Source organism: Schistocerca piceifrons, chromosome 2 (genome assembly GCF_021461385.2).
Source record: "Schistocerca piceifrons isolate TAMUIC-IGC-003096 chromosome 2, iqSchPice1.1, whole genome shotgun sequence".
NCBI lineage: Eukaryota > Metazoa > Arthropoda > Insecta > Orthoptera > Acrididae > Schistocerca > Schistocerca piceifrons.
In genome coordinates, this window is record NC_060139.1 from 1,104,572,365 (window position 1) to 1,104,587,819 (window position 15,455).

The 15,455-nt window shown below is 37.7% G+C and overlaps 1 protein-coding gene across 1 annotated transcript in view; it reads right to left on the bottom strand.

The window, feature by feature from the left end:
• LOC124776164 (phospholipid-transporting ATPase ABCA3) overlaps positions 1-15,455 on the bottom strand; it is a 544,268-nt gene that overhangs the window by 306,860 nt on the left and 221,953 nt on the right. Inside the window, exon 12 of the mRNA XM_047251005.1 lies at positions 13,173-13,261. Coding sequence (XP_047106961.1) covers positions 13,173-13,261 — 89 coding nt within the window. The remainder of the gene's footprint in view (positions 1-13,172; positions 13,262-15,455) is intronic.

The following is a 15,455-nucleotide window of genomic DNA, read 5'->3' on the forward strand; positions in this document are numbered from 1 at the left end:
TGGCTACACTCCATACAAATACTTTCAGAAACGACTTCCTGACACTTCAATCTACACTCGATATTAACAAATTTATCTTCTTCTGAAATGCTTTCCTTGCCACTGCCAGTCTACATTTTATATCCTCTCTACTTCAACCATCACCAGTTATTTTCCTCCCCAAACAGCAAAATTCCTTTACTACTTTAAGTGTCTCATTTCCTAATCTAATTCCCTCAGCATCACCTGACTTAATTTGACTACATTCCATTATCCTTGTTTTGCTTTTGTTGGTGTTCATCTTATATCCTCCTTTCAAGACAATGTCCATTCTGTTCAACTGCTCTTCCAAGTCCTTTGCTGTCTCTGATAGAATTACAATGTCATTGGTGAACCTCAAGGTTTTTATTTCTTCTCCATGGATTTTAATGCCTACTCTGAATTTTTCTTTTGTTTCCTTTACTGCTTGCTCAATATACAGATTGAATAACATTGGGGAGAGGCTACAACCCTGTCTCACTCCTTTCCCAACCACTGCTTCCCTTTCATGCCCCTCAACCATATCAGCAGCATATTGGCAAGGCATTTGTCTTCACGTACGGCAATTTGCACCCTCATCTCGCACGTATTGTGAATGACTTCCTTCTGGATAATGATATTGCTCTACTAGAGTAGCCAGCATGTTCTCCAGACATGAACACTATCAAACATGCCTAGGATAGACTGAAAAGGGATGTTTATGGATGACGTGACCCACCAACCAATCTGAGGGATCTACGCCACATCGCCATTGAGGAGTGGGGCAATCTGGACCAACAGTGCCTTGATGAACTTGTGGATAGTATGCCATGACGAATACAGGCATATATCAATGCAAGATGACGTGTTACGGGGTATTAGAGGTACCGGCATGTACAGCAATCTGGACCACCACCTCTGAAGGTCTCGCTGTATTGTGGTACAACATGCAATGTGTGGTTTTCATGAGCAATAAAAAGGGCAGAAATTATGTTTATATTGATCTCTATTCCAATTTTCTGTACATGTTCCAAAACTCTTGGAACCGAGGTGACACAAAACTTTTTTTTGTGTGTGTAGAAAAATGTAGAAAGATACAGTTCAATTTCCAGTTTCATAACTGAATTCCATATGTAGTGAGCAGTAACAACATATTTACTTGAATTAATGCAGGTCCAGATAATTGCCTTAAATGCTGTAATTGTGAAACTTAATTTTTTCAGCCTTTGAATAATTATGTATAAGGATCAGTGACAAAAATCAAAAAGTCCGTGTTCTCAGCATAGCACACAGCCAGAAACAAGAACACTTTGTAACATATTAAAAGAAGTTAATATTTACATGCTGACCTTGTAATAGTGTCAACTCATCTACACCGAGCGAGGTGGCGCAGTGGTTAGCACACTGGACTCGCATTTGGGAGGACGACGGTTCAATCCCGTCTCCGGCCATCCTGATTTAGGTTTTCCGTGATTTCCCTAAATCTTTTCAGGCACATGCCGGGATGGTTCCTTTGAAAGGGCACGGCCGATTTCCTTCCCAATCCTTCCCTAACCCGAGCTTGCGCTCCGTCTCTAATGACCTCGTTGTCGACGGGACGTTAAACACTAACCACCACCACCATCATCTACAAAATAGACATGCTGAATTTCTGTTGTGACGTTTGCAGTTACTGCTGGCGACAAAATCTCTTGTGTACATTATGACAAACTTAAACGTAAGCTGTCACTAAGAAATTCTCTCTCTTTTTTCACTTTTCTTTGTATTTTTTGTGTATCCATAGAATAATTATTTTATCTATGTAGTCATCTTCCCAGAGAGAGAGTGTACAATCATTTATTCATACGGACACATTGTTTATGTGTGAATGTACCTCCACAACTGCAAAGTATAAGAACAGAAAAGGAGACTCGCAGGATCATAGCTCACATGGCGATCAAATAATTAAGATCAATCCCGATAATCCCAGGGAATATGTCTCCCACTCATTTGTTGTATGACATGTCAGTTTATTCCATTTCTCTCTGTGTCCATCTACTAACAACTGTTCATTTGCACAATGTGTTCTATATATCTCAGCACCTCGAGAGGCATTGTATGACCAAATTATACACTAAGAGGCAGAAGTAGCCACTGCAGGCTATTTTTATAAAGTATACTGAAAATAATTATTAATCACATTTTTATCACAAGAATTACCTTTTCTACATCATTAGAAATCAGAGGATTATGTGCCTTAGCAAAAAACCAACTACTATGAATAAAGCCATCAGTACTCAGAAGCTGTTCTCTTCAGTTACTTCAAACAAAGTACTTACAACATACAGAGTGTCTGTAAATTATTGTTAAAAACTTCTAGGACTCGTAGAGGGGAGTGAGTTCACAATATTTTGAACAGAAACCCATGTCGAGAAACGTACCATTCCTGTTCTACAGTGGTTTCATTTCAGATGTGGAACACATCTACATCTGCTGAGGGAAAGAAAAAAGTCACAGAGTTGCTTGTCCTCGTAGGCGACAGAGTTGACAGGATGATGTGTATTACTTCATGTGGGGTCATATGCACAGTTTAATCAACAAGTCTCCTGTAGAGACGCAAAGATGTGCTGCTACAAGTTCTGGCTGCTGCACTGGAAATTGAGGAGACACCACCAGATGGGATGGAGAGTGTGTATCAGAATACACTTCGCAGGTACAGTCCCTGATACATCGTCAGTGGTCGCCACATCGAGCTGTTACTGTAATGCATCAGCACTGTTATGTGCTTAAAGTATGCCAGGTTCTTTTCTGTTTTGCAATAATGGAAAGCACCAGTACTGTTCTGTACGTACAGTATGCTGTATCCTTTTGCATTTTGGAATAATGTATACATGTAATGTAAGTGTTAATACAAACAAATGTGATTAAATGATAAATGGATGTTTCATTATGTTTCCTTTTGAATTGTTACCTAATAATTGTACTGTGCCATACCTAATTTAATTCCTCAAGCGAAATTGGATGAGTTAAACATTTGAATTAATGTAAAACATTCTTGGTTTTCTTGCCATGTCAACTGGGATAAAATCTCAAGCTTTCGACAATTACCTCCATCATCATTGTCAGGAGCAATTGACTATCTTCACTGCTGCAGTGGTAGCCTTTTTTATAGCCTGTGGATGGCTTGTGATTGGTTGGCTTGTGATTGGTTGGCAATTACGTACTGCTGTTGCAGACGGTGTCAATGTGTGCGCTGTTGGCGCCACCGCTTCCATTGAACGTAAACCTTGGAATTAACATCTTTGCTGCTTCTCTGCATCAAGCGCTCATTTCCATGGACAGCTCAGATGGTATCCGCTATCGCGGTTAAAGTTCTTTTGGCTCATTCTTATTTCAACAGCCTCCTTAACAACAGAATCCCAGTACGTGCAGGCATGGGACAGAATTTTTGTTTAATCAAACAGTATTTTATGCTTGCTCATGAGGCTGTGCTCCGCAATTGCTGATTTCTCCAATTCTCTATTTTTAATACGGCGTTGGTGTTCTGCGCAGCGGTCGGAAATGGTACAAATGGTCTGACCTATATAATTGCTTCCACACTCACAGGGGATATTATAAACTCCAGGGACCCTGAGGCCGAGATAGTCCTTAACAGGGCACATCATCTCCTTAATTTTCTTAGGAGGACGAACAATCGGTCTCATACCCCGTCTATTCAGGATTCTTTCTATTTTGCTGGAAATAGCACCACAAAAAGGAAGAACTGCAATCAGTGTTTCATTTCTGTGAGTGTGCACCATTTTCACGTTTCCTTTTTTTGGAGAATGCTGCCTTTATATTGTGTGCACCATAGCCATTCTTATGGAACACGTACTTCAGATGGTTAATCTTGGACCTTAAGCGGTCCTTGTCAGAAACAGTTTTTGCTCTATGTACCAATGTGTTCAAAATGGCTCTCTTCTGAACAGGATGATGGAAACTCTGTGCATTCGGGTATAAATCAGTACACGTCGGCTTATGGTATGTACTAAAACTTCTAAGAAATGTGGTTAAACACCATATCAAGTCAGTTGGAATGAAGAATATATTACAGAAGACAAGCCGGGTGATTGTCAAAGAAAGGTTACAATACACAAGGATACGAACTAGATTTTAATGCATGATGTTAATATAGTTGCCATCTTTTGTTATCTACAGTTCTCTCGCCATTTGACTGGGAGTTAATTGATATGAAGACGGCTGCTCATCAAAGAGCTCATCTTAACAATACATCAGCTAAACAGGTAAAGAAATTTGAGCGTCTTGCAGCTATGCAAAGATCAGAGACATCGTACAAAACAGCACGCACTGTCGTCAACCTGTCAGGCAAGAACCTGGACAAAGGAGCCATCTCGGCCCTTAATAAAGGTTTGAATTTTGCTCCTACACCACGTACTATACCCATCGTGGATCTTATCAGTGGAGTAGAACAGGTGGTGCGGCATCTTGCACAGGACGACGCCGACGAAGTGAGACTTTTTACCAGTAACTTTTTGGCCTCAGCTAAACCTACCAGATCTAATATCAGTAGAGAGGAGAGGGAGGGGCTCCGTTTACTTTGGAAGGATGAAGATCTTGTCATATTACCAGCTGACAAAGGAAATGTCACCGTGATCCTTAATACTACCGAATATCATAGTAAAATGACATCACTGTTGGAGGACAGTACATATAAATGTCTTAAATGGGACCCAGCTTTGATGTACAGCAGAAAAACCATGATGTTACTGAAGAATTTCGGGCTGCCAGACGATGTTACAAAAAGTCTCAGAGTCCGAGCTCCTAGACTGCCCAGGTTGTACAGACTACCAAAGATCCACAAGGATAATGTTCCCATGAGACCTATTGTCAGTGCAACTGGTTCTCCTACTTACAATCTGGCCAAATACCAAACAAAGTTGATGATCCCTATAGTTGGCTAGTGTGAACATCACATCAAAAACTCCCAGATGTTCATTGAGAAAATCAAACAGATTAGAACTGGTCCACATGACATTTTAGTCAGCCTGGATGTGGTATTACTGTTCACAAAAGTTCCTGTGGAGGACACTTTGAAAATGCTGGCGGATCTTTTTCCTCCTGAAACTAAACCGGCACATGATGATGACCACCTGGTTCTTGTATGGTAACAAATTTTATGAAATGACAGACGGTATGGCGATGGGCTCTGTGTTGTCTCCATCACTGGCTAACATTTTTATGGAGAATTTTGAGGAACGTGCAATAAGTTCGGCTCCCCTCCGTCCATCCTGATTTTATCGTTATATTGACAATACATTTATGATCTGGCCACACGGTGAAGAAGCTCTCGAACAATTCAGGGAATACATGAACAGCATACATTCGAACATCCAGTTCACTGTCAAGATGGAGAAGGAAGGGAGACTGTCTTTCTTATACGTTTTAGTACAACGACAGGCGGACGGGCGTCTTGGCCACTCTGTGTACCATAAGCCGACGCATACCGATTTATACCTGAATGCACAGAGTTTCCATCATCCTGCTCAGAACAGAGCCATTTTGAACACGTTTTTATGTAGAGCAAAAACTGTTTCTGATGAGGACCACTTAAGATCCAAGATTAACAATCTGAAGTACGTGTTCCGAAAGAATGGCTATGGTGCATGCAATATAGAAGCAGCATTCTCCAAAAAAAGGAAACGTGAAAATGCTGCACACTCACAGGATGACACACTGATTACAGTTCTTCCTCTTTGTGGCGCTATTTCCAGCAAAATAGAAAGAGTCCTGCGTAGACAGGGTATAAGACCGATTTTTTGTCCACCTAAGAAAATTAAGGAGATGATGTGCTCTGTTAATGACAATCTCAGCCTGAGGGTCCCTGGAGTTTATAATATCCCGTGTGAGTGTGGAAGCAATTATATAGGTCAGACTATTCGTACCATTTCTGACAGCTGTGCACAACACCAACACCATATTAAAAATAGAGAACTGGAGAAATCGGCAATTGCGGAGCACAGCCTAATGAACAAGCATAAAATATTGTTTGATTAAACAAAAATTCTGTCCCATGCCTGCATGTACTGGGATTCTGTTATTAAGGAGGCTGTTGAAATAAGAACGAGCCAAAAGAACTTTAACCGCGATAGCGGATACCACGTGAGCTGTCCATGGAAATGAGCGCTTGATGCAGAGAAGCAGCAGAGATGTTCCTTCTAAGGTTTACATTCCAATGGAAGCAGTGGTGCCACCGGCGCACACATTGACACTGTCTGCGACAGCAGTACGTAATTGCCAACCAATCACAAGCCAACCAATCAGGAGCCATCCACAGGCTATAAAAAAGGCTACCACTGCAGCAGTGAAGACAGTTAGTTGCTCCTGACGATGACGATGGAGGTAATCGTCGAAAGCTTGAGATTTTATCCCAGTTGACATGGCAAGAAAACCAAGAATGTTTTACATTCGATTCAAATGTTTAGCTCATCCAATTTCGCTTGAGGAATTAAATTAGGTATGGCACAGTACAATTATTAGGTAACAATTCAAAAGGAAACATAATGAAACATCCATTTATCATTTAATCACATTTGTTTGTATTAACACTTACATTACATGTATACATTATTCCAAAATGAAAAACAATACAGCATACTGTATGTACAGAACAGGACTGGTGCTTTCCATTATTGCAAAACAGAAAAGAACCTGGCATACTTTAAGTGCAGAACAGTGCTGATGCATTACAGTAACAGCTCGATGTGGCGACCACTGACGTTGTTACAGGGACTGTACCTGCGAAGCGTATTCTGATACACACTCTCCATCCCATCTGGTGGGGTCTCCTCAATTTCCAGTGCAGCAGCACATCTTTGCGTCTCTACAGGAGACTTGTTGATTAAACTGTGCATATGACCCCACATGAAGTAATACACATCATCCTGTCAAACCGAGAATGTTTTACATATAAGTGCTGTCGCGAAAGACTTCATTCCCATCTGAATTGAAACCATTGTACAATGGAAAAAATATGTTTCTGGACGTGGGTATAAGTTCAAAATATTATGTACTCACTCCCCTCTATGAGCCCAAGAAGTTTGTGAAGAAAAGTTCCGAACAACCTGTGTACTGACTTCAGAGAATGTTAGATGTTGTTTATATAGTTCTAAAGTCAAAATACCTTTAATATGAACAACACTGCTAACCAGCATGAACAAAGTACTTTAAATTTGTTTGATATTTTGACTTACACAAAGTTGGATGAATTGAAGACTTACAGTATCTAGAAATTTGAGGGTAAGAAGTACTAGTTACAAATTGTTTTCACACTGGTCTTCATATCACGGAGGGGAAACTGAAGCCAACTGAAGCTGGTGAAAGTCAAATAGCTTGGGATGAGTTAAATACGAAGGCAATCTCATGCTGTCTGCTATTAGTGCAGTGTGTCATGACGTCCATAAATGCAGCAGAAATGTGGGCCAGAGTAAATACTATTCATTAGCAGTGATCTGCAGTTAATAAAATGGTCTTGAGGCAGAAATTTTTTTATCACAGAAAGTTGCCAACAGACACAATCAAACAACATATAAGTCAAGTTGAATCTTAAGTACAAGCATTAGCTGGACAGAAATTGACAATATGGGTACAGCTTTGCGAAGTCTGGCAGCAAAATTTGGAATGTTTTTGACTGTGTGGGACTTGGTGAGCTGAAGATCAATGCACTTTTGATAATCTGATTTCAATCTTATTGAAAGAAGAACAAAAGCTTTTAGAATATGAGGAAAAGTCAACAGCCTTTGCAGCATTTATGTAGACAAAACAAGCAAGTACAGTTCAAAGAATCACAATTCGTCTAACATTGTCAATAGAAAACACACTGCATGTTATTGGACATTTCAAATCTGAGTGCAGAAAACTTTTAACAAAACTTGAAACAAAGACTGATAATTCTGAGCACCTGGCTTTGAGTGCAGAACAAGCTGATGCTTTTGCTCCAGGTCACAAAAATATTTGGTTATCCAACAGTGTTGTGTCAAAACATGTGACATCACCTGAAGATTGCTACGACACTTTCACGTCAATTCAATCTTGTGGCTCAAACTGGAGATGACTCGATTGTTGAAGCAGAAAGCATTGGACCCATTGATGTATTATCATCAGTTGAGGGGAAAATGGCAACCTCACACTTTGGAATATACATTATGTATTCTTAAGCTAAAGAAACACTTATTTCCAGTGGGAGCAATCACAAAAAGAGGAATGAAAGTTATTTTTAGCAACAAGAAAATTGGAAGTTCACAATACAGGTCTACTTGCAGCAGAAATCAATATGGAAAATCAGTGTTACCAAATGTTGTTTAAATATCCAGATGTATGACTACTGCTTCTTTGAATTCCATAATGATCTGGCAAGAGAGACTTGGACACAACCATTTCAGCGGTCTGAAGAATATAGCTAACATGAACTTAAATTCTGGTTTAAAAATGAATAAAGAGGAAGATCTTCATTGTGACTCGTGTGAGTACGGCAAGATGAAGAGAAAATTGTTTAAGTCAAATTTCAAATAAAGATCAAAAGTTTCTGTTTTGATTTGAGTGGATGGATGAGAAAATCATCTCCTGGAGGTGCCTATTTGTACATAGTGTTCAAAGATGATTGCACTTCATACAGAGTTTTGTATTTTCTTAAAAGCAAACATGATATTTCCCTATGGTTTTGGAATTTCAGAGACTGACTGAAAGACAAACTGGAAACAAAATCAGAGTTTTGAGAAGTGACAATGGAACCATGTAGATAAATATGCAATTTGAAGATTATTTCAAGCAAAATGGAATAATACAAGAGAATACATGTCTCTATACACCACAGCAGAATGGCCAAATTGATGAAGAAAACAGATCCATTGTTGGGTGTGCACACACTATATTATTGAGTAGAGACTTATCTCACAAACTGTGTGCAGAGGCAGTATGTCAACGGCCATGTAAAGCAAATAATACTATTACTTCACCTGAAAAATGGTTTGTATCATCAGCATATGTACACATTCCTGACCAATCTTCATAAAAATGAGGTAGTAAATGGAGGTCACTGATCATGGTTTGCTACGATGGATGTAGTACCAATTATCATCTTTACAATCCTGAGTCACAATCTATTGTAAATGTACTACTTAAACATGGAACAAAGACATGCTGAATTTTACTTAGGTGACAATCCTGCAGAAGATGGTCAAGAGGAATCAAAAGAAGATGATACTAGTGCACAAGTCAAAGAAAATTAAAGGCTGGATCTGGGAGATTGATCTAATCTGAGAGTACGTGCTCATTTTTGGGACCAAGAAATAGCCTGTTTTGCCAGTATATTAGAACCTCAAACATTTAAAGAAGTGATGGCACCACAAGAGTCATCCAAGTGGAAGCAAGCACTTTAAGAGGAAATGGTGTGTTTGAAGAAGACCAAAACTTGGGATCTGGTACCATTACCACACAATCATAGGCAGCTAGATGTAAATGGGTCTATCGTGTGTATCAGAATTGACCACATCAGAGCTAGATTATGCGCAAAAGGCCGTTCACAATGAGAAGGCAACAATTATGAACAGACGATCTCTCTTGTGGTCCAATATGACCCAGAGTTTTAGTAGCCATAACAGCTTCACGAGATATGCAAATCAGGCCATTTCTGCATTCCTTAATGACGATTTGAAAAAAAATAGTTTACATGAAGCAACCAAAGGGTTTGTTTTAGAAGACTCATATATATTGTTTGCACATTTAACATTACACACAACTGAGGAAGACAGGACTACAAAAGTTGAAGATAATGTTTAGCAGCCTTTCTGTTATGCTTGTATGCAACTCAGCATCTTCACTAGGAGCAGTGTATCCTTTTCATAATGTTATACTATTTCATCCTCAATTATCCGTTGTTTTGTGTTCTTTTCTTTCTTTGTGTAATGGTCATTTTCAGTTGTACACTTTTCCTTTGAAGAGTAAATATTTCCTTTCACCCCTTTACGTGTGATGAGGATCAACGGCTATGAGCCGATTGTTATGTATTGTACACTAAATAATTTGTTATGTATTGTACACTAAATAATAACAATAAAAAAAAACCTTTACACGTGACCAAACTCCAGAGTTTGTCTCAATGATTTACAGTGTTCTTCTACATGTGAATAAACGTCATTTTGACCTCCTGAAGCAAGCAACCTGGTCTTGCTGAGCTGTTGCTTTTGTGTCTCCTTGTAATTCAAATACCAACAGGTGTAAGTCAACAGAAAAGTCTGTACATAGTTGAACGGTTTGACACTATCATCTGCTACCTAGTCCCTATGATCTTTGGTCTTACCAATGTCCTGGCACCTGAATGTATTTTCTCTCTTTGTTAATATAATGTTTCATTCACAACAGCAGCACATTCCCCAGAAAACAAACATGATCATTTATGATGCTTCAGCAGTGGATTTATGTCAGCTATACCATCTAATAGATCACAAAATTGTGTAAAACTGTCACAAATAAATAAGAAAACCTATTTTGACAGTATTAAACATGCATACAAATGGTTCCCATATTCTACCTTCATCCTCATAACTGCTGACACAAAATTAACACACTGGACTGGCATCTGTGTGGAGTTGGATTCAGATCCCCTTCCAGCAATCCAGGAATTCTGTAGTTTCCCTAAACAGATTACGCCAACTGCTGACATGGTTCCTTCTTCTTTCCCCAACCTTGCCCAGAGTGAGTATGTTCTGCATCTCACTCGACTTCATTGCCTACAGGACATAAGCACGTATTTTCCTTTCTTTTTGTGATGCCTAAAGACATTCTTAACTCTTACTGAGTACTCTGTATGTCACTGTCAATCTGCCATCCTGAAAAATTTTGCTCCCTGTAATCTGTATCAAATTTTACACTTTTCTCAATTCTTTAGTTTCTGTCATGTTCCCAATATAAACTATCTGATATCCCAAAAATCAATGTTCATAATGCATTGGCAAATGACTTTTACTGCCAGTTTCATTACTTATTGTTTTTTCCCAAATCTTCAGCTACATGACATTGATTTTCTATAAAGTTTGTCATTATTTACAATCATTTCAATAAGGCTTGAGCTGTAAGATACATATCAAGACTGTTTCAGTTGAAAATGTAATGACAAGTGTAGATTGCTCAACTTGAAAACAGCTCACGGAAGAAGAGCCAAATAAAACAATGAAACCCAGACTCAAAGCCACCAAGTTTACAGGAGATTAAAGAGATAATTCAGTCACTGAAAAATAACAAAGAATCAGGAGAAGACCAAATCATCACAGAGTTATGGAAAAATGCAGGAGAAAATCTTATTACAAAACTCAAAGAAATTAGAGATGAAATCTGGAAAAATGAAAAAAATCGCCACAGATTGGAAGACAGCAATCAGACAGCCTCTGTACAAAAAAGGAAGTAAAACAGACCCCAACAACTGTTGTGGAATGTCTTTATCATCAATAACATACAAAATTCTATCTAAAGTCCTACTAGACCGAGTAGAACCTCAGCTGGATTCAAAACTAGGAGAAGGTGGATTCAGAAAAGGTCGATCATGCGTAGAACAAATCCTTAACTTGAAAAACTCGATAGTACTTCAAACAAAAGTTATGTCATCACATTTGTCGACTAAAAAAGCATATGACAGTACAGACCGAGAAGTGTTAGCAGAATTTGGACTAGATCAAAAGACAACAAACATAATAAAAGAAACACAAATGGAGACCAAATCCAAAGTACAATTTATGGGAGAATTGAGCACAGAATTTGAAATAGACACAGCAGTATGACAAGGGGATGGACTGTCCCCAGTGCTCTTCAATTGTGCTCTTGAAAAAGTTGTTCAAGAATGAAGAAAAGCAGCTGCACCAGTACACAGACTGGGACCAAAATGTAAGGGCATAGAATTGAACTGTTAAGCATCTGCTGATGACATGGCACTGATTGCCCAAGACATTACTGATGCACAAAAACAGCTAGAATTATTACAAGACCAGACAACAAAAACAGGATTAGAAATTTTACTTGAAAAAAACAAAATTGATGACTGACATCAAAGATGCACTTTCTGAACTCAAAATTGGTAATAACTACATCTTTCGAGTAAAAGAATTTAAATATTTAGGTGAATGGATTAAAGAAAATTATAATGAAAAGAAATCTGTCAGATCAAGAGTGCAGAAAATGGAGACGGCATTTCAGTTAACAAAAAGCGTCTCTCGTGGAACTGCAAAATACGACATTACACAACAGTAATTAAACCCGAAGCTCTCTACACATCTGAGACACTAAATCTTCAACACAGAACACTAAAAGGGGAATCAGAAGTGAAATAACATAAAATAATGAGGAAAATCCTATGACCAAGAACTAAAGATGGTGTGCATTATCCAAAACCCAATGCAGAAATACATAAAAATATCTCCAAAATAACAGACACAATGCGCATGAGAAGAATCCAATTCATGGGGCATTTAGAAACAATGGGCTCAAACAAGTTAACACACAAAATCCATACATTTTTAAAGAACAAAACTACAAGACTGAACTGATACAAACAGATGGAAAAAGACCTGAGAGAATTAGGGTCTCCAAATCCACATGGCAGAAATGAAATCAGAAAAATCACAAACACACGGGGTTTTGAGGAAGAAGAGAGAGAAACTAACTGACATACGTGAACTGTGCAATGAAAACTAGCCCATTCGTTGCATATGAAGAAATACTGGGCACAAAGGAAGGCCAACAAATGTTGATTACTCATGGTCCTAAGTGATCCATCTGCGAAGAAGAAGAAGAAGTTTTTCCACATTTTTTTCTGAACTGTACCCATATGTGTAAAAAGAATATAGAAATAATACTTGCATCAGGTAAGCTCAAGGACTGCATGCACTGAACAGTAGCGTTCAGTTTACAAAGTATATATTTGAGGCAAATAAAACTCTATTCAAAATAATAACATCATTACAGGCAGAATGAAAACTTTTCATTCTTTGTGCCTGACTTCTTATGAAAAAAAAAAAAAACATTAACATATCTACATCACATATGTGTGAAGGAGATTTCTATTCTAAATTGTTTATATCTCTTAATTATATATTAATGACTTCTGTAATTCTTTTAATAAAAAATAATGACATTTATCTTTATAGCCATACCTGGAACTTCCGTAACGGAGCTGTTTGAAGATTTTTCATTACTTGCATGATGATCTCTTAGGACATCTACCTCTTGATCTTTGCCAACTCTAGAAAATAGAAAATTATTACATAAGTCTGAAACCAACTCATTAAATATTAAGAATAGTTAATTGTAGGAAATGATAAAGAAAGAGCAGTTCAAGACGAAAATACATTGGCTCAGCCAAGCTCTGTTACAGGTGACACACCTCCCTCTGTTCAAACTAGGTAGTATGAATTGTAGGAAAATATGGAGTCATGGGTGTAAATACACATATTTTGTTAGAGAATGTCCAATGAAAAAGATATAAAATTCCCTATAGATGAATTACCAAGGAATGACACAGCTTTAGTTTATTTGTGTACAGCACTAAGTGTTTTTCATAGTCATACGGAGAAATTTTTGGAAGAAAGTAACTCTCTCGAGAACAGTATAATTATATGCAGAGACTTCAATATTGATTTCTCGAAATCCAAGAATTTTGAAATTGGAATTATAGATTTGATTCAGTTGTTCCACATAAGTCAGTTAGTTATATGTTTCATGGATCATTTTGCATGTCATTATGATGTGGAACAAGTCACTGATTTAGTTGTTCAACATAAGTCAGTTAGTTATATGTTTCATGGATCATTTTGCATGTCATTATGATGTGGGACAAGTCATTTTACATTCACAGCACAAATTAATTTGTACATACAGTTACTTTCTGAACATTTCTAAGTTTTTTTCCAAAAAGAAAAAGGATTTACAAATGTAAGTTAGTAATTCCTACCCACAACCTTTTACACATTAAATTAATAGAAATTCTTCTACACAATAACAGGAGTTGTCAATGATAAACTACCTCAGTTTGTTATCAAATTTTACTTTGCTATCTGTTAGACATTTTATATCAGTGGGTAAGTGATCAAAAATGTTTATTGCAGAATTGTGCACTCCTTAATTTGTGACAATCTTAATGTGGAGTAACAAATGTCATTTTTCCTTCCAATATTGTAATTATGTACCTCACTGTTCCTTCCAAACTTCAGTGGATTACTTACAACAAACTGCATGAGTGAAGCAGTAGCCAGAATGCCCAACTCCTTCAACAGATGTCTACAAAATGTTTGAGCACCACCTATTATTCTTACAGCACATCTGTGCACAATGAATACTCTCTTAAAGATTAGTTACCGAAGAACACTATTCCATATGACATTATTGGAAGAATAAATGCAAAATATGTCAGCTTACTGATTTGTCTCTCCCCAAGATTTGCAATGGCTGTAAGCGCAAACTTGGCTGAACTAAGTTGTTTTAGGAATTCCAAAATGTGTTTTTCTTTTTTCAATAAATTCTCATCAATACAATCCCCTGAGAATTTTGAAGTTTCCACTCTATTTACAGTTTCCTCACCATGCATTACGCTTATCATTGGTGTATTACTTCTAGATGAGCAGAACTTAATATGTTGTGTCTTCAAGAACAAAAAAAGAAAAAAAATTGAGGGTGAGACCATTTGCGAAAACCAGTCAATGATACTTTTAAGAACTTTGTTTACCGTTTCTTCTGTTTCTGTATGTATGCTTGGATTTATTACAATACTAGTGTCATCCAGAAAAAGAACTAATTCTGCTTGTTGTATACTAGATGGAAGATCATTTACATTTATGAGGAACAGTAGTGAACCTATGATTGAACCTTGGGGAGCTCCATAGATTATTTCTCTCCAGTAATATTTATGGTCCTGGGCTAGATTGCCTGAATTACTAATTACAACTTTCTGCATTTGTTTGGTTACATATGACATTATTCTTTGGTTGGCTATACCATCAGTTCCATAAAACGTCAATTTATCTAGGAGAATATTGTGATTCACACAGTTAAATGCCTTAGAGATGTCACAGAAAATACCAACCAGCACTGTTTTATTATTTAATGCTTGTAAAATCTGGTAACTGATCTGGTAACTGAACATGTAAATGGCATTCTCAGTAGAGAAACCTTTCTGAAACCCAAACTGTGATTTGCAAAGGACACTATTGTTGCTAAGGTGAGGTACTGTTCTAGAATACATCATCTTCTCAAAAATGTTGGGGAATGATGTCAGTAGTGAAACAGGTCAGTAGTTACTGATGTCTCTCTTATCACCTTTCTTAAAGAGGGGTTTAACAATCACGTACTTCAGTCTCTCTGCAAAAATGGCTTGAGTTAGTGATGCACTTCATCTTTCAGGTAAGACTGGACTTATTACATGGGAACAAATTTTCTAGTTT